Source organism: Oncorhynchus clarkii, chromosome 18 (genome assembly GCF_045791955.1).
Source record: "Oncorhynchus clarkii lewisi isolate Uvic-CL-2024 chromosome 18, UVic_Ocla_1.0, whole genome shotgun sequence".
Lineage (NCBI taxonomy): Eukaryota > Metazoa > Chordata > Actinopteri > Salmoniformes > Salmonidae > Oncorhynchus > Oncorhynchus clarkii.
In genome coordinates, this window is record NC_092164.1 from 61,681,167 (window position 1) to 61,702,148 (window position 20,982).

At 45.2% G+C, this 20,982-nt stretch overlaps 1 protein-coding gene across 1 annotated transcript in view; it reads right to left on the reverse strand.

Moving 5' to 3' along the window:
- The window catches only part of LOC139373820 (CUB and sushi domain-containing protein 3-like), a 740,037-nt gene that overhangs the window by 202,727 nt on the left and 516,328 nt on the right, over window positions 1-20,982 (reverse strand). The window contains exons 24-31 of the mRNA XM_071114860.1: window positions 17,460-17,651; window positions 13,803-13,929; window positions 11,556-11,758; window positions 11,085-11,276; window positions 10,413-10,551; window positions 4,991-5,178; window positions 4,461-4,655; window positions 3,468-3,584 (exon numbers count right to left, since the gene is read on the reverse strand). Coding sequence (XP_070970961.1) covers window positions 3,468-3,584; window positions 4,461-4,655; window positions 4,991-5,178; window positions 10,413-10,551; window positions 11,085-11,276; window positions 11,556-11,758; window positions 13,803-13,929; window positions 17,460-17,651 — 1,353 coding nt within the window. The remainder of the gene's footprint in view (window positions 1-3,467; window positions 3,585-4,460; window positions 4,656-4,990; window positions 5,179-10,412; window positions 10,552-11,084; window positions 11,277-11,555; window positions 11,759-13,802; window positions 13,930-17,459; window positions 17,652-20,982) is intronic.

Consider the following 20,982-nt stretch of genomic DNA (forward strand, 5'->3'; position numbering starts at 1 on the left):
GTTACCGGCTTCAATATCCTGCATACTACCTACTGCTATTGCACCCTTGAGAAAGGCACTTTACCCATGAGTGCACCAGCTCCTTTGATGCTCCCAGCCTGTGATGTACAGTTGAAGTCGGAAGTTTACATACACTTAGGTTGGAGTCATTAAAACTCATTTTTCAACCACTCCACAAATTTCTTGTTAACAAACTACAGTTTTGGCAAGTCGGTTAGGACATCTACTTTAAGTAATTTAATAATAAGTAATAAGTAATTTGTAATCTGTTTACAGACAGATTATTTCACGTATAAATCACTGTATCACAGTTCCAGTGGGTCAGAAGTTTACATACACTAAGCACTTGATGGTGCTTTTAAACAGCTTGGAAAATTACAGAAAATGATGTCATGGCTTTAGAAGCTTCTGATAAGCTAATTAACATCATTTGAGTCAATTGGAGGTGTACCTGTGGATGTATTTCAAGGACTACCTTCAAACTCAGTGCCTCTTTGCTTGACATCATGGGATAATCAAAAGAAATCAGCCTCAGAATTTATTTTGTTCATCCTTGGGAGCAATTTCTAGATGCCTGAAGGTACCACATTCATCTGTATAAACAATGGTGCGCAAGTATAAACACCATGGGACCACGCAGCTATCGTACCGCTCAGGAAGGAGACGCGTTCTGTCTTCTAGAGATGTACGTACTTTGGTGCGAAAAGTGCAAATCAATCCAGGTACAAAAGTATCTACATCCACAGTAAAATGGGTCCTATATCGACATAGCCTGCCTGAAAGGCTCTCAACAAGGAAGAAGCCACTGCTCCACAACCGCCATAAAAAAGACAGATTACGGTTTGCAACTGCACATGGTGACAAAGATTGTACTTTTTGGAGAAATGTCCTCTGGTCTGATGAAACAAAAATAGAACTGTTTGGCTATAATGACCATTGTTATGTTTGGAGGAAAAAGGGGGATGCTTGCAAACCGAAGAACACCATCCCAACCGTGAAGCACGGTGGTGGCAGCATCATGTTGTGGGGGTGCTTTGCTGCAGGATGGACTGGTGCACTTCACAAAATAGATGGCATCATGAGGCATGAAAGTTTAACCAAGTTAAAGCTTGGTCGCAAATGGGTCTTCCAAATGGACAATGACTCCAAGCATACTTCCAAAGTTGTGGCAAAAGGGCTTAAGGACAACAAAGTGAAGGTATTGGAGTCATCTACACCAGCTCTGTCAGGAGGAATGGGCCAAAATTGGGAAGTTTGTGGAAGGCCAAGTTAAACATTTTAAAGGCAATGTGTGTGTACACTTCTGACTCACTGGGAATGTGATGAAAGAAATAAAAGCTTAAATAAATCCTTCTCTCTACTATTATTCTGACATTTCACATTCTTAAAAAAAAGTGATGATCCTAACTGACCTAAAACAGGGAATTTTTACTAGGATTAAATGTCAGGAATTGTGAAAAACTGAGTTTAAATATATTTGGCTAAGGTGAACGTAAACTTACAACGTCATCTGTATGTGTTGTGTCAGGTTGGGTACTGTGGCAGCAAAATTAATATTTTATTACTTCTCTCATAAATGCTGGCAGATTTCAGATGACATTGTTTGTAGATACTTCTACCTTAAAACCCATAATGGCGGAGATATGCTAGCTAGTTTATTTCAGACAACGCTTCAATATTTTAATGTAGCAAATAACGTATGTTAGAGTACATTCTGTCAAACATTCCTTCACATTATTTAGTCAGGCTGAAGGTTTCAAGTACAACGTCTTAATCATATCATATCATATTGAGATTGAAATTTATTACATTATAACTATACTGTGTGGGTATCATAAGACATACACGCGGGCACGCGCACGAACACACACTGGCATGCACACACGAAACACACACACACACACACACACGCACACACACACACACACACACACACACACACACACACACACACACACTTAACACACACACACACACACACTGTATGTGTGTGTTTAGAAGGGCTGTCAAGGAGTCAATCCCCTCTGAGCAAATCCACACTAGGCTTTTTGTATCCGGCTTTAGAGAACAAATGCACTCCTTTTAAATAGATATCTCTGGGTTTGAGAGAGCAGTGTTGTGAACTCAGAGTTAGAGGACTGACAGGACTGGGTCATACAGAGGGATAGAAATGAGGAGTAATCTTCACACCAATCCTTCCCATTGCCCCCCCCCCCCCCCCCCCCCCACTGTGTGAGCAAAACTGAGTAACCGGAGTTAAATCTGTATTGTGTTTGGCATACATAATCAACTATTTTATATAAAATAAATTAAAAAGAAGCTCAATCATTTCCTAAACTAACGGTGGTGGAGCTTATAATAGTCCCCATGAGTTAACTGGATAAGAGTAAAATATTGATCGGGGCCCATAGACTGTACTATGTAAGGAATGTGGTGCCATTTGTAGCTTTGTCCAAGGTACCACCCATCAGAGACAGCCCAATGGTTGCTGTCCAGGGTGCTGAAATGTTTAGAGTCAATTTTCTCCGGCCCCGCTGATATACTTTTTGGGGGGATATTTCAAGGGGTCATACAATTCTAAATCAAATAGCCAAATGATCCTTGCTATAACCTTCTTAAAACAATTCCACATAGCTCAGTAGAAACCCATCCCCAGGCTTAGACAGGGCTTGGACTGGAGAGGGTTAATTGGAACACAATTTACTTTTCCACTACCAATGTTCACATATTGATTGAGGAAGGCAGTGTGAATCAAGTGCAAGAAAGAAATGTAACACTGAGATATAACAGGCTAGAACGCTGAAACAGGTCAAGTTTGACCAATCAGATCAGTTCTGAAAAATATCTGATGTGAAAAGATATGATATGATTGGTCAAAAGACCAATTAGTGGAAAAAAATATCAGAATTGCGCTGCCTGTGTAAAAGCAGCCATTTATATCTCACCCTCCTGCGAGACAAGTCCTTATGCCATCAAAACGCTTTTAAAGCCTTGCGTGACAGAAAATCGATGGCTCGTTGCTTAGTTACAGGTGAGCAGTACTTTGCTGTGTCTGAACCCACACAACTTTCAGCGATTTCTAATAAAGCACCTGCCCGGAAGACTTTCCTGTAGCTACCCATGGGGGACTAATACTGATGAATGAATGAAATTGGATAAAGAACTCTAAAATATTTATACAGCAGAGGTCTGTGTTCAAATACTCCTATACCGTCAAATTGTAGCCTAATATCAAGATGAAAAGGTACACATTTCCAAAAGAGCCGATGGATATGTTGAATTATTTCAACATTGGTATTTCGCTTTAAAAAATGCATCAAAGAAGACTGCTATTGTAGTTTTAATTAAGTATACCCACACCCCCCCCTCCCAAACAAAACTTGCACCACATCAATTCATACCACATTGAGCTTATTTCACACCAAAAGTCTCTCTAACAAAAGTGTGAGTTTATACGGTGTCCTTACCGAACTCTCGTGGCACGGAGATGGAGTACACACAGCTGTGTCCTGAGGTGTAGTTGCGGGGGAAGTTAGGAGACAGCACCGTGCCGTCTGACCCTGTGGAACGACTCCCACACGGTGCTGGAGGAAACAAACAGACACACAGAGCAGAGCTCAACACCTGCTTTGACCTTCGGAGGGAACATGTGACCCATTTATTCAATACATTGGCCAAGCGACATCTGCCCAGAAAAGACCAGGATGGAACGCACATGAGGAAACAGCTTAGCAGTCTAGTCGTACGGTTATCTTCTGTGCTTGCATGTGTGCTGAGGAAACAGCTTAGCATTCTAGTCGTACGGTTATCTTCTGTGTAAGCCATATTGATTGTTTTAGACTGGCTACTAAATCCAATCCTTGGATTCTTATTCTTTCCTTCTTTCTTTCCTTCTTTCTTTCCTTCTTTCCTTCTTTCCTTCTTCCTTTCCTTCTTCCTTTCCTTCTTTCTTTCCTTCTTTCTTTCCTTCTTTCCTTTTTTCCTTCTTTCCTTCTTTCTTTCCTTCTTTCTTTCCTTCTTTCCTTCTTTCCTTCTTTCCTTCTTTCCTTCCTTCTTTCCTTCTTTCCTTCTTTCCTTCTTTCTTTCCTTCTTTCCTTCTTTCCTTCTTTCTTTCTTTCCTTCTTTCCTTCTTTCTTTCTTTCCTTCTTTCCTTCCTTCTTTCTTTCTTTCTTTCCTTCTTTCTTTCTTTCTTTCTTTCTTTCTCTCTTTCTCTCTTTCTCTCCTTCCCACATTTGTATTGGATCCCCTCCCCTGGCTCAGTAAATATACTAACAGATATATTTAAAATTGTGATTGCCCACTGACATTTTACATTTACATTTTAGTCATTTAAGTAGACACACTTATTCTATTTTATGTTTGTGATAGTACACAGCTATGTCCATATCTAAAGCTTCAACAGTTAAATAAAGGTTCATAAATAACAAATAATAAAACAGGTACAATGGTATGCTCCAAACCTTGACAGCTGGGTAGAACCCTGTTCCAGCCAGGCCTGCCGTCGTCCCCCATGATACAGGTGAGAGTGGAATAGCCCTGGAGAACGTAGCCCGGCTCGCAGTAGAACGTCACGGTGGACCCCAGCTTGTAGTCGCTGCCCAGCCTGGTCCCGTTCATCACACTGCCTGGGTCGAAGCAGGACTCACGCAGCTTGGCTAAAGAGGGGGTAGAAATACACATGAGGAATTACCTTCAACAGGAGACGCAGGCAGGTAACACAGACAGGGAGGGAGTTTCATGTTGATCAGAGTAAAGAAGAGTCTAACCAAACGCATCATTGAAATGCTAAAAACATCTACCCCTGCTGACAGTATAATCTAGAGATAGAAAGCGTTTGTATTCTCCTTCAACTCTGCGTATGCAAAAATGTATAGTAAACAATGTATATTTCTGACTTTGGTAGAGTAACTAGACCTTACAGCTAAGAAGAAATCTCCCTCTATGAGAAAACTGAAATCTAAGAATCTAAGAGAGCATGACAGCGTCCTACCTTTGTATTCCAGGTGGAAACCGGTGTAGCTGACGGAACCGTCGCTGCGGAAGGCCAGGTGCATGGTGTTGGAGCTGCTCTCGATTCTCTCTGGAAGCTTGCTGTCCTGAAAGCTGCCAATCAGAGGGCTGTTGCTGTCTGGACCATCGTAGATATACAGGAAGTCATAGTTAGGCTCGATGCTGAAACTAGAGAAAGGGAGGGATAGAAAGAGAGAGGGGGAGTGAAAGAGAGAGCGAGAGAGAAAGAGAGCGAGATGGGGAGAGAGAAAGAGAGAGAGAGAGAGAAAGAGAGCGAGATGGGGAGAGAGAAAGAGAGAAAGATGTGAAGAGAGAGCGAGAGAGAGAGGGAGAGAAAGAACAGGGGGGTTGAGAGAGAGAGTGAGTGAGAGAGAGAGAACGGGGGGGTTGAGAGAGAGAGTGAGAGAAAGAGGAGGGGAGGGGGGGTTGAGAGAGAGAGAGAAATCAGATTAAAGACTATAATCCAATTCAGTCAGATCATAATATCTGGAGGAGGGTGATATTTGAGAAATTATCTCTGTCTCTCTGCTGAGCAGGGTTTCAATGTGTCTGTCTGGATGCAGTATACAGTAGTAGGGAGAAATTACACACTAGAAACAACTATCTGGGTTCATGGCCTCTCCGACTGGCGGTCGAGGTGGGAGTTTAGCGACAACACTCAAAAGGCCCTGCAATTCACGTTGACACACAGTGGCAGATGCCTCAGATGCCAGCGTCTACCCAATGCCACAGACGCTAATGAATAGATTCCTCAAATCATCCGTAACCTCTCTCTATGGATCAGGGCTGGAGAGCTAGACAACACCATGATATCCCCCTTTAATAACGCTTGCTAGCGCTACATTCATTACCCTTATCGCTGCTGTGGGAGGACACTAACTATAAATACCCAGGGAGTGTAATTGCTTTGGTATAGTCAAAGATGAGGCACATATCCTTTTGAGCTGGGAACTCACCACAAAACAGAGACTATCAACTGCTCACTGCCATGCTCCGCATCTCCGAGAATGTGTGTGTGTGTGTGTGTGTGTGTGTGTGTGTGTGTGTGTGTGTGTGTGTGTGTGTGTGTGCGCGTGCGTGCGTGCGTGCGTGTGAAGATTAACATAGACACATATTTCTGCATCAGGGAAGCTAATTTACATAAGAGAGATTGGGAGGTGTATTTTCTTATTTAAATATTTCTGAAAGAGTATGCTAAGTGATACGGTCACACTTCATTGAGCCTGTATCTAAGGCTAAAGGCTCATTGTAAGATAATAGCAATCCAAACATGGGGGGAAAAAACTCCTGCTCTACACCATATTAATAAAGTAATTACATTTTGATAACCATATGCGCTCCGATCTTTTTTTTTTTTGTCTCGCTTAGCCTCTGGAGCCGTCACTCAACAAACAATTAGCTTGGTTACTAATTGAATATGTAGCAATGATAATACCCAAATTTGGCAACAACAACAATGAAATCTACATTTTACCACATTGCCAATGCAATTGGTCATTTTTTACAATATAATAATACTTTGCTGCAGATACAAACGGTGTCCCCCAGGGCTCGATGCAAGGCCCCTTACTCCTTATCATAACCAACCCTGCCGATGCATTGGGTCCCTTTTTTTTTTTTTTACAATGTATTATTATTCAATTTTCTCTATTTCCATTGGGTTCATATGTCATGTCTTTTTGGGAGAGAATGGTGTCAGTAATGGAGTGTGTAATGGAAGTCTGCGAGACGGAACAGAAGAAAAGGCTTTTCACCCTGGTTGAGCTTCAGTAACACTGTCCCACTACCAAAAAGCCACTATTCCACTGTGTTATTTACTCCCTTGTGTTGTGGGATAAGACCATTCAAATAAGAAGAGAGCAGAGCTCACTTTACACAAAAGACAAAAACTGTCTAACTGGTGGAGCCAAAATGGCTGCCCGATACTGGTCGCTTGAAAACTGCTGTGTCATCATCACTGCAGTGACTAGCTTTCAACTTGAATATAAAACACTACGCTTTTAATAGCAAGGCTAATGAATACAACAATACACACATACATTATCAGACAGTGTCATTTTGATTGTGACAAACAGGAAACAGCTAATTTGTCTACTTAGCATGTTGTTAACAAAAAGGAATGTCCCTTGTCGTGAGACCTACAGTACCAGTCAAACGTTTGGACACACCTACTCATTCAAGAGTTTTTCTTTATTTTTACTACTTCTACATTGTAGAATAATAGTGAAAACATTAAACATATGAAATAACACATATAGAATCATGTACAAACCAAAAAAGTGTTAAACATATCAAAATATGTTTTATTTTTGAGATTCTTCAAAGTAGCCAGCCTTTGCCTTGATGACAGCTTTGCAGCCTCAACATTCCAACCCTAAGCAACAGCAGTGGCTGCAGCTAAGGAGGTGGTACCGTTAACTCACTTTGTCTCTCTCTCTCTCTCTCTCACACACACACACACACACACACACACACACACACACACACACAGCCCCCCGATTAATATTCCACAGCCTCGTGTCTGGCACAGCACGGGCTGCCAGGGGACAGGTATGTATGTCACCCTTTTGATTCAGGCAGGAGGAGATAGAGGAGAGGCAGAGGGAGGAACAGGAGGAGATAGAGGAGAGGCAGAGGGAGGAACAGGAGGAGATAGAGGAGAGGCAGAGGGAGGAACAGGAGGAGCTAGCTAGCTGCTGGTAGAGGAGAGACAGAGGGAGGAACAGGAGGAGATAGAGGAGAGGCAGAGGGAGGAACAGGAGGAGCTAGCTAGCTGCTGGTAGAGGAGAGACAGAGGGAGGAACAGGAGGAGATAGAGGAGAGACAGAGGGAGGAACAGGAGGAGATAGCGAGCTGAAGGTAGGGGACAGGCAGAGGGAAAAACAGGAGGAGCTAGCGAGCTGGAGGTAGGGGAGAGGCAGAGGGAGGAGCAGGAGGAGCTAGCTGTTGGTAGGGGAGAGGCAGAGGGAGGAACAGGAGGAGATAGCTGTTGGTAGGGGAGAGGCAGAGGGAGGAACAGGAGGAGATAGCGAGCTGAAGGTAGGGGAGAGGCAGAGGGAGGAACAGGAGGAGCTAGCTGTTGGTAGGGGAGAGGCAGAGGGAGGAACAGGAGGAGATAGCTGTTGGTAGGGGAGAGGCAGAGGGAGGAGCAGGAGGAGCTAGCGAGCTGCTGGTAGAGGAGAGGCAGAGGGAGGAACAGGAGGAGATAGCTGTTGGTAGGGGAGAGGCAGGGGGAGGAACAGGAGGAGATAGCTGTTGGTAGAGGAGAGGCAGAGGGAGGAACAGGAGGAGATAGCGAGCTGCTGGTAGAGGAGAGGCAGAGGCAGGAACAGAAGGAGATAGCGAGCTGCTGGTAGAGGAGAGGCAGAGGGAAGAACAGGAGGAGATAGCGAGCTGCTGGTAGAGGAGAGGCAGAGGGAGGAACAGGAGGAGATAGAGGGGAGGCAGAGGGAGGAAGAGGAGGAGATAGAGGGGAGGCAGAGGGAGGAACAGGAGGAGATAGAGGGGAGGCAGAGGGAGGAAGAGGAGGAGATAGAGGGGAGGCAGAGGGAGGAACAGGAGGAGATAGAGGGGAGGCTGGGAGGAACAGGAGGAGATAGAAGAGAGGCAGAGGGAGGAGAACAGGAGGAGTGGGAGGAGAGGCAGAGGGAGGAACAGGAGGAGATAGAGGAGAGGCAGAGGGAGGAACAGGAGGAGCTAGCTAGCTGCTGGTAGAGGAGAGACAGAGGGAGGAACAGGAGGAGATAGAGGAGAGGCAGAGGGAGGAACAGGAAGAGATAGAGGAGAGGCAGAGGGAGGAACAGGAGGAGCTAGCTAGCTGCTGGTAGAGGAGAGACAGAGGGAGGAACAGGAGGAGATAGAGGAGAGACAGAGGGAGGAACAGGAGGAGCTAGCTGTTGGTAGGGAGAGGCAGAGGGAGGAACAGGAGGAGATAGCGAGCTGCTGGTAGAGGAGAGGCAGAGGGAGGAACAGGAGGAGATAGCAAGCTGCTGGTAGAGGATAGGCAGAGGGAGGAGCAGGAGGAGTTGGCTAGCTGCTGGTAGGGGAGAGGCAGAGAGAAGAGCAGGAGGTGATAGCTAGCTGCTGGTAGGGGAGAGGCAGAGGGAGAAGCTAGCTAGCTGCTGGTAGAGGAGAGGCAGAGTGAGAAGCAGGAGGAGATAGCTAGCTGGTAGGGGAGAGGTGGAGGAGATATCTAGCTGCTGGTAGGGGAGAGGCAGAGGGAGGAGCAGGAGGAGCTAGCTAGCTGCTGGTAGGGGAGAGGCAGAGGGAGGAGCACGAGGAGCTAGCTAGCTGTTGGTAGGGGAGAGGCAGAGGGAGGAGCAGGAGGAGCTAGCTAGCTGCTGGTAGGGGAGAGGCAGAGAGGAGAGCAGAAGGAGCTAACTAGCTGCTAGTAGAGGAGAGGCAGAGAGAAGAGCAAGAGGAGATGGCTAGCTGCTGGTAGGGGAGAGGCGGAGGAGATAGCTAGCTGCTGGTAGAGGAGAGGCAGAGGGAGGAAGAGGAGGAGCTAGCTAGCTGTTGGTAGGGGAGAGGCAGAGGGATGAACAGGAGGAGATAGCTAGCTCATGGTTAGGGAGAGTCAGAGGGTGGAAGAGGAGCAGGAGGAGCAAGCTAGCTGCTGGTTGGGGAGAGGCAGAGGGAGGAGCAGGAGGAGATAGCTAGCTGTTGGTAGGGGAGAGGCAGAGGGAGAAACAGGAGGAGATAGCTAGCTGTTGGTAGGGGAGAGGCAGAGGGAGAAACAGGAGGAGATAGCTAGCTGTTGGTAGGGGAGAGGCAGAGGGCGGTCTCATTTCACAACTTTAAGTTAGAGGTTTAACTTAGAGGCCTTTACAGCAGCAGCAGCGGTAACATCTGTCAGCTTTATGTCACACTGTGTACCCTACCGGCAGTCAAACGTAACCCTGTTTTGACCTTTGACCTCTGTCCGTTGGGGACAGCCCTTGCGGCCGCCAAAGGTGAAATGAAAAATGGACGCAATTAACGGGACTATTTAGGTGTGAAACACAAGTTCTTCCTTTTGACTTCCATTAAGTGTCTGCATCAGTCAACGTTGGCTGGGACGTCTTGATACAGCACCTTAACGTGGAGAGCTGAGGAAGGCCAACTATGGGTTCATTACTGACAAAGTGAGCATGGAAGTCCAGCTGGGGTAGCTAATTACCCGCCTAAGACATGAACTGCATCTTAATATAACAGTGATAACGGTCAGCAGTTACCGTTGTATAATCACCTTGGTCGTGACAAAATGCCCATTAATGTCCACCTTGGTGGCGGTGTTGAGTGTGTGTGTGGGTGTGTGTATGTGTGTGTGTGTGTGGGGGGGGGGGGGGGGGGGGGCGTGCATGCAGTGGAACTGATAGGGAGACTAGGCCTTAATCACTTTGGAGGAAACTAGCACCTATTACCTGACGAAGGCCAGCGATAGAACATAGTCCGAGTTGACAGCTATTAGCCAATCACAGTCCTTGCTGTGGGGATAGGGGTGGGGGAAGTTGGGAGACAGGATGAAGCCGTTGGATCCAGTCAAGTTTCCTCCACAGGGGGCTGAAAGAGAAGAAGAGAAGTGAGAAAAGGTAACATGTACTTGTCTCACTCTGACACTCATGAACTGTCTCTGTTATGTACCACAGATGTTCCACATCTGTGGAGATGTTTGGGAAAGTTTACAGAATGTTTAAACCATAACAGTAACTGATGTAGTTCGTTTTGACAGATCAGACGTTATAAAGCCACATTAAAACAAGACACCCGTGATCAGGAGTTGACAAGAATCCTCGAGATTTCGTTATAAGCACACTATCTCTGAAAAGTGAGAGAGATCTTGGGATCTGCTTCCAATAATTTGATCTTCATTTAATGTTTTGCCTCGTTCAAAACGGTTGGAGAGCGATGACAGTCAATCATCTCTAGAGCTCAAGTGCTGCTTGGCGCCAGCAGGTTCTGGCAACACTCAGGGATCTTAATTCAATATGTTAATTAGCAGGCTAGGAGGCTGGGGATGAGTAGCATGGTCTGAGTCCCTGTTAGTACTCACCTTAATACAACCCCCTGGCTCTACCTGTAATTAAAGCACTCACCTATGCAGACAGGAGGGCTGGGTTGCCAGTAGTAACGGTTCTCCACCTGGATACAGGTAATCTTCATCTCTCCCTGGAGCTCGTACCCAGGGTCACAGAGAAAGGTGACAGTGTCACCCGGCTCTCGTCCGTCCCCGTTACGACTGCCGTTCATGGGGACCCCCGGGTCTCTGCAGGCGGTGGCCACTGAACCTGGCAGGCACAACACAGGGAGGGAATCAAATCTATGCAGGGACTTCATGCAATCACTTTGAAGATTACACACATAGACATTCATAACACCTTTATGTTGACATGACATATAATGAATGTTGTAGTATCTTTCATAACGACCTTCAAAACACATAACCAACAATGTCTCTGAGCCCAATAACATTTCAGAGAATAACCCAAACCTGTACGCTCTACCAGACTTCATTGCTTTTGAAGATATACACTTCAAAGGCTTTTCACAAACAGTAAACTACTCACTTGAGAATTCGATGGCGAATCCGGACTTGCTGATGTAAAAGTCGGTCTCGAACTGGATGGTAACCAGGTTGAGGGTGCTGTGTATCCCCTCGGGAAGCAGAGAGCCAGACACCTCCCTCAGGGACATCTCATTCTCAGGAGGACCGTCCCACACCTTCAGGATGTCATGTGACGCCTCTGTGTCGAAGGCCAGGAACTGCAGACTGAGGGACGAGGAGGAATAACCTTGTCATTTAGGTTTGGATGCAAAATACCAGTTCTTGGTAACTTTCACTAAATTCTATTTTTGTTTTCATAAATCCTGGTTGGAAGATTCCTGGAATCAGGAAAATACCTCCCACCAGGATTACTGCAAAACCCAGGAATTTTGAGAAAGTTGGTGGAATTTTGCAACCCTAGACTGCAATAAATTACTTGCAATAAATCACAGAATCACAGAGTAATAATGGTAGATGATAATGGAAGGAACTTGAGAAATTTGCCCAAAAGCAGAGTTTGTAGGAGATCATTTGTGGATGACCTTTGCTCCTCACAGGGAAAAGGAGTTTAACTCAAGTAAAATCACTGAATCTCTTATACAAACACACACAGTTTGTTCTACATTGATATTGATACAGTATTGGTACTGCATTGATATTGATACAGTATTGGTACTGCGTTGATATTGGTACAATATTGGTACTGCATTGATATTGGTACTGCATTGATATTGATACAGTATCGGTACTGCATTAGTATTGGTACTGCATTGATATTGGTACAGTATTGGTACTGCATTAGTATTGGTACTGCATTGATATTGGTACAGTATTGGTACTGCATTGATATTGGTACAATATTGGTACTGCATTGATATTGGTACAGAATGGCAAATTTAAGGGTATGCGTTTATTTCTTCTGGTTTTTCTCCTTTTTTTATGCAAGCACTCAGCTGAAGGCCAAAGTCCGTTAATCTTTTACATGGAAACTAGATACAACACAACATAAAGTCCTGTTGTGATGCCAGACCGAGGTTCCTGGCTAGGTATAATGATGCTTTAGAGAGAGAAAAAAAAAGGAGCAATAAGTCAGAAAACTAGGCCAGTAATTGGTGCTCGTGGTCATAACACTCCTTCCATTCAGCAGACAGTGCTGATCATGACATCAGCGGCAGGAAATCAAGTCATGAATAAAAATATGATTTCAAACGAGGTGCGCCACTGGGAGTTGGAACAGAACAAATTGTTTGCCTCCAAGGTGACACGGTTCCGGCTCTATACAATACTAATAATTGAATGTATGATTGAGCATTTGAGGCTCATTAGACTGCCTAGACCTGGGCTCTCAGACTGAAAACAAAGAGGGACCTGGCATCTATAGACTATACCGGAGAGAGCACAGAGGTACGTACCCCTGTCACACCACTGAGCTGAGCCCAACAGAGCCAAGCTGATCTGATCGCGTTGGCCTGGTTACCAATCTATCGAAGTTGCGGAAAATGGACGGTAGAGGTCTGTGGTGGAGAAGGTTGAGAGCTTCAAGTTCATTGGTGTGCACAACACTAAGGACCTATCATGGTCCAAACACACCAACACAGTCGCGAAGAGTGCACGACAACGTCTCTTCCACCTCAGGAGGCTGAAAATATTTTGTATGGAACCCAAGATCCTCAAACAGTTCTACAGCTGCACCATTGAGAGCATCCAGACTGCTTGCATCACGGATTGGTATGGCAACTGCTCGGCAACCGACCGCAATGCGCTACAGACGGTAGTGCATACGGCCCGGTACATCACTGGGGCCGAGCTCCATGCCATGCAGGACCTCTATACCTCTATACCATTTTTATTTTGTTTATTTAGCCAATTTTTCGTACTTACTTTTTAAAACTCTGCATTGTTGGTTAATCGCTCGTAAGTAAGCATGTTGTATTCGCCGCATGTGACAAATAACATTCGATTTGATATACTGATGTACTGGACAACGTTTGCTTTCTGGATGAGATGCTAGCACTTTCAAAGCCATGAAAGTGTATTCAGTTTCCATCAAAGTAATTTAGCAGACACTTTTATCCAGAGCAACTGTCAGTGTATGTGCGTGTGAGTGTGAGAGAGAGCTGTAAAGCCTTGTACTTTTGCTAGACAGATATAACAAGACAACCTTGGCAGGGCCTTTGCTTGGCTGTTGAAACGCACAGAGATGAGACATGAGAGGACAATACATGAAAAGGAGGATACTTGATGAATACTAATTCATTTTCAGTAGTACCTTACGATGTTGCCAGAATCCACCTCAATGATCCAGGTGCAACGGAGGTTGTTGTCGTAAGGGAACGGGTATCCTGGGGACAGTATACGTCCTGAAGACTCGCCTGTGAACTTTCCTCCACATTCAGCTATAAGGAGAGACCATAGAAATAGAATCAGAACATGATAGATATCTAGCTACTGAGAGACCATAGAAATATAATCAGAACATGATAGATATCTAGCTATGGAGAGACCATAGAAATATAACCAGAACATGATAGATATCTAGCTATGGAGAGACCATAGAAATATAAATCAGAACATGATAGATATCTAGCTATGGAGAGACCATAGAAATATAACCAGAACATGATAGATATCTAGCTATGGAGAGACCATAGAAATATAACCAGAACATGATAGATATCTAGCTATGGAGAGACCATAGAAATATAAATCAGAACATGATAGATATCTAGCTATGGAGAGACCATAGAAATATAACCAGAACATGATAGATATCTAGCTATGGAGAGAAATAAAAGGAGATACTGTAGAAGTTTTGCAGTGACGGATATTCAAAAAGCTAAATATATGATGTATTGGGCTGGAGGTATCCATGGACAGGAACACAGTCACACGCACGCACGGACGCACCCGCACACACACACACACTTACACAGTCTCTCTCTCACACACACACACACACACACACACACACACACACACACACACACACACACACACACACACACACTTACACAGTCTCTCTCTCTCACACACACACACACACACAAACACTTACACAGTCTCTCTCTCTCTCTCTCTCACACACACACACACACACACACACACACACAGCTGAGGGGAAATAATTAGTGGCTGGCTGACAAACAAATGTAACATGTCTACCACTCCTCATGCGAACGTGAAGCCGTGTGATTCATCTCAATAAATCATCTCAGTAATAGATCATCTCACAAGATGCAGACTGCTGGAGAGAGTCCCTAATGGTACCCTGTTCCCTATGCAATGCACTACGTTGACCGGGGCCCGTAGGGCTGTCAGCAAGATAAGCAACCAGCTCAAAACCAGCTCTTACAGTGTGTGGGGGGGCAGTGTGGCGGTGCCGTGGGGGGCAGTGTGGCGGTGCCGTGGGGGGCAGTGTGGCGGTGCCGTGGGGGGCAGTGTGGCGGTGCCGTGGGGGCAGTGTGGCGGTGCCGTGGGGGCAGTGTGGTGGTGCCGTGGGGGGCAGTGTGGCGGTGCCGTGGGGGCAGTGTGGCGGTGCCGTGGGGGGCAGTGTGGTGGTGCCGTGGGGGCAGTGTGACGGTGCTGTGGGGCAGTGTGGCGGTGCCGTGGGGGCAGTGTGGCGGTGCCGTGGGGGCAGTGTGGCGGTGCCGTGGGGAGCAGTGTGGTGGTGCCGTGGGGGCAGTGTGGCGCTCCCGTTGGGGCAGGGTGGCCTCTATCTTTCTCTCTCACTCTTTATCCTCCCACCATCTCTTGCTCTCTCTCTTACTCACTTCCTGTCTCTTTCTCTCTCACTCTCTGTCCTTCCACCATCTCTCGCTCTCTCTCTTACTCACTTCCTGTCTCTTTCTCTCTCAATCTCTGTCCTTCCACCATCTTTCTCTCTCTTACTTACTTCCCGTCTCTTTCTCTCTCACTCTCTCTCTCCCTGTCCCCGCCCCTCTCTCTCATTCTCACGCTCTGTCTCTCTTTCTCATTCACTCTCTCTCCCTCCTCCAGAAAAACTGGCCTGGACGTTTGGGCTTTATTATTAATGGAGCCCACATCTGCGTTTCCTTTCAGCAGCTTCATTTGCATAATCCGTCTACATGACAAACAATGGATGCACAGTTCAATGAAGCTTGAATAACAAGGTTCAGATCGCTATTGATTTATACTCTACATTAGAGACGTTTTTAGATACCGGAGAGAGGGAGAGAGAGAGAGAGAGAGAGAGAGAGAGAGAGAGAGAGAGAGAGAGAGAGAGAGAGAGGTCCCTATCTCGCTTCCTCCCTCTAGTCTTAACCAACATCCTATGGAGCTCATTCCTCACAAAGCAAATGTTCAATCACACATCATTGGCTTCTCAGGGGTGCTCAATCACATCTGATTGGCCACTTACAAATCTAAAATCAACAGAAAAGAGAGATAGCAGACTGTAACTTGCTGTTGCCCACTTAATTGTCCAATCCCATTGACAGACACTGACACAATGCTAAATGTGTCCTGCTTGGAGCACTGTACTGATATTCAGTTGATACGGCATGTTCTCTCTAGCTTGCAAAAACAACCCCATTACATGTTTTTATCTACGGGTTTGGGTTGGATATTCTGAATATTATTTGTGAAATAACGTGCTGTATCCACTAAGTACTCTACTAGCTTAAAACCGGGGGATGCAAGACTTTTGATATAATAGATCTCCTGCCTCTTGTTTGCTTTTACAATACATGAGCAAAAGTATATGGACACCTGCTTGTCAAACATCTCATTCCAAAATCATGGACATTAATATGGAGTTGGTCCCCCCTTTGCTGCTATAACAGCCTCCACTCTTCTGGGAAGGTTTTCCACTAGATGTTGGAACATTGCTGCTATAACAGCCTCAACTCTTCTGGGAAGACTTTCCACTAGATGTTAGAACATTGTCTGTGGGTCTTGCTTCCTTTCAGCCACAAGAGCATTAGCGACACTGATGTTGGCCGATTAGGCCTGGCTCGCAGTCAGCGTTCCAATTCATCACAAAGATGTTCGATGGGCTTGAGGTCAGGGCTCTGTGCATGCCAGTCAAGTTCTTCCACACCTATCTCGAAATATTTCTGTATGGACCTCGCTTTGTGCACGGGGGAATTGTCATGCTGAAACATGAAAGGGCCTTCCCCAAACTGTTGCCACAAAGTTGGAAGCACACAATTGTCTCGAATGTCATTGTATGCTGTAGCGTTAAGATTTCCCTTCACTGTAACTAAGGGGCCTAGCCAAAACCATGAAAAACAGCCCCAACCATTATTCCTCATCCACCAAACTTTACAGTTGACACTATGCATTGGGGCAGGTAGCGTTCTCCTGGCATCCGCCAAACCCAGATTCGTCCGTCGCACTGCCAGATGGTAAAGTGTGATTTATCACTCGATAGAAAGCGTTTCCACTGCTCCAGAGTCCAATGGCGGCGAGCTGTACATCACTCCAGCTGACGCTTGGCATTACGCATGGTGATCTTAGGCTTGTGTGCGGCTGCTCGGCCATGGAAACCCTTTTCCTGAAGCTCCCGATGAACAGTTCTTGTGCTGACGTTGCTTCCAGAGGCAGTTTGGAACTCGGTAGTGAGGGTTGCAACCGAGGACGGTGGTTAACTTGACATGAAGAGAGAAGGGTTGTGCTGCAGTACTGTACTGCTGGGTTAACTGGGCTAACTAGGTTAACTGGGTTAACTGGGTTAACTAGGTTTACTGGGTTACCTGGGTTAACTAGGTTAACTGGGTTAACTGGGTTAACTGGGTTAACTAGGTTAACTAGGTTAACTGGGTTAACTGGGTTAACTGGGTTAACAGTAGTTGAAAATAGATGGAGAGCCGTCTAACAATCCGCTATGCTTAGAGTCAACAGTTGATCCTGATCATAAGGCTTTACCATTCATATGCACACTCCTTTTGTTACTCTGTTCCCTTACCAATGCAAGAGGGCAGGGCGTTGTCCCAGGCACGTCTCTCTCCAGTCATACACTTGAGCACTCCGCTGCCGTGCAGGGTGTAACCAGGGTTACACCTATAGGTGATGGTGCTGCCAGAGAAATGTCCCTGGTCGTTGACCTTGAAGCCAAACTGGGGCACTCCAGGGTCTTCGCAGTGGGACAGTTCAAAGCCTAGAGGAGAGAGGGGAAAGGGTGGTTGGGGGGTGGGGTGGGGTGGATTGAAGGAGAGAGGGAGGGGAAAGGGTGGTTGGGGGGTGGGGTGGATTGAAGGAGAGAGGGAGGGGAAAGGGTGGTTGGGGGTGGGGTGGATTGAAGGAGAGAGGGAGGGGAAAGGGTGGTTGGGGGGTGGGGTGGGGTGGATTGAAGGAGAGAGGGAGGGGAAAGGGTGGTTGGGGGGTGGGGTGGATTGAAGGAGAGAGGGAGGGGAAAGGGTGGTTGGGGGGTGGGGTGGATTGAATTGAAGGAGAGAGGGAGGGAGAGAAAGAGAAAGAAATAGAGAAGAAAATCAATCAAAGTCACAAAGGGCTCTGCTACAGTAACTTGACCCCAGAGAACAAGCAGAACCACAGTGGCCCCGGGGGAAAACTCTAGAAAGAAGAAACATGAAGAGTAAACAGGCTCGGGAGGATCCTCCTCCTTCTGGCAGTGTAGGACGAGGTCCCTATGTCACAACTCTGGGGTAAAAAAGGATTGGAGCATTTGGTTGAGCTTGCCTACAGTTCCACATGGGTGGGGCTTGCACTTTTAGGGGCCACTCCATTGGTTCCATCTTATTATGTCATGGTCAATCAAGCTCAGCTTTGAAATAATTTTTGAAAACCAGATATGTGATGTTAACACAAATATCACCTGCGCCAGGCTGGACACAGGCATGGAGGCATATGATTTAGCCACACAGTTTTTGGCCTCCTCTCTTAATGTTCCAATCAGTCATTTTGAGATATTTCCGTGCTGCTTGCATTGCATGTACATGGGGGCGGCAGGTAGCGTAGTGGTTATAGCGTTGGGCCAGTAACCGAATCGAATCCTCGAGCTGACAAGGTACAAATCTGTAATTCTGCCCCTGAGTTAACCCACTGTTCGCCGGGCGCCGAAGACATGGATGTCGATTAAGGCAGCCCCCCCCCTCCCCCCCGCACCTCTCTGATTCACAGTGGTTGGGTTAAATGTAGAAGACACATTTCAGTTGAATATATTCAGTTGGACAACTGACCCTTTCCCTTATGTCGTTAGGGGCTCAGAACAGAGAGAATGTAAGTTATGGTGGTCATTAGCTTTAGTCATTCCGGCTTGAAGATCCCACTGGGCCCGGAGGCAGGGATGGGGCCTGTACTAAGCAGGCAGAACAATTAGGATTAAGCGCTTGGTTAATTTGTCTAGAACTCTTGGTCGGTACAGGAGGAGCATGGGCCGGCTTTCTGTCAGAGACACTTCCTGTTATTATCTTGCCCTAATCGTTTCCGTTTGGCACGCCGTCATAATTACACAGCCAACTGAGAGAAATAGGACAGACATAATGATGCTGTTCTTTTTCCTTGTCTTTCAAAGTGCCACCCCACATTTTAGCAGCTGACAATTTCCTATTTGCTGGTTTGAACTCTGCCCTGTGATATTAAGGACGCAGCCAAGCTAAAACGAGACACATCCCTCTGCCCTCTCCTCATCACAATGACAGCTACCTTTCAAAATACAAAACCTGCATAAATGCAAAGCACCCAGTTCCATTTGCCTCCAATTAAGTGTAGAGCCTCAACATAGTGTTTGACACGACACTCATAGACTACTGAGCAGTCACCATGACAGCAATGCTCTATACCCTGAGAAAAAAACAGTCACCATGACAGCAATGCTCTATACCCTGAGAAAAAAACTGTCACCATGACAGCAATGCTCAAGACCCTGAGAAAAAAACTGTCACCATGACAGCAATGCTCTATACCCTGAGAAAAAAACTGTCACCATGACAGCAATGCTCTATACTCTGAGAAAAAAACAGTCACCATGACAGCAATGCTCTATACTCTGAGAAAAAAACTGTCACCATGACAGCAATGCTCTATACCCTGAGAAAAAAACAGTCACCATGACAGCAATGCTCTATACCCTGAGAAAAAAACAGTCACCATGACAGCAATGCTCTATACCATGAGAAAAAAACAGTCACCATGACAGCAATGCTCTATACCCTGAGAAAAAAACAGTCACCATGACAGCAATGCTCTATACCCTGAGAAAAAAACAGTCACCATGACAGCAATGCTCTATACCCTGAGAAAAAAACACTTGCCATGACTGACCTTAACATAGTATGTGGCTGAGGCAGGAGGGTGTTGGGATTGATTAACGGTGGCAATTTTCACCTAGCACAGTGATTCACCTAGCACAGTGATTCACCTAGCACAGTGATTCACCTAGCACAGTGATTCACCTAGCACAGTGATTCACCTAGCACAGTGATTCACCTAGCACAGTGATTCACCTAGCACAGTGATTCACCTAGCACAGTGATTCAAATCAAATCAAGGTTTATTTGTCTTGTGCACAGATTTGCAGATGCTGTTGCTAGTGTAACAAAATGCTTATGTTTCTAGCTCCAACAAAGCAGTAATATGTAGTAATACAATAACACACATTATCCATATCTGGTAATACTATAACAACACACACATCATCCATACGTTAATATCTAGTAATACTATAACAACACACACATCATCCATACGTTAATATGTAGTAATACAATAACAACACACACATCATCCATACGTTAATATGTAGTAATACTATAACAATACACACATCATCCATACGTTAATATCTGGTAATACTATAACAACACACACATCATCCATACGTTAATATGTAGTAATACTATAACAATACACACATCATCCATACGTTAATATGTAGTAATACAATAACAACACACACATCATCCATACGTTAATATGTAGTAATACTATAACAACACACACATCATCCATACGTTAATATGTAGTAATACTATAACAACACACACATCATCCATACGTTAATATGTAGTAATACTATAACACACACATCATCCATACGTTAATATGTAGTAATACAATAACACACATTATCCATATCTAGTAATACTATAACAACACACACATCATCCATACGTTAATATGTAGTAATACTATAACAACACACACATCATCCATACGTTAATATGTAGTAATACAATAACAACACACACATCATCCATACGTTAATATGTAGTAATACAATAACAACACACACATCATCCATACGTTAATATGTAGTAATACTATAACAACACACACTTCATCCATACGTTAATATGTAGTAATACTATAACAACACACACATCATCCATACGTTAATATGTGGTAATACAATAACAATACACACATCATCCATACGTTAATATGTAGTAATACAATAACACACATTATCCATATCTGGTAATACTATAACAACAAACACATCATCCATACATTAATATGTAGTAATA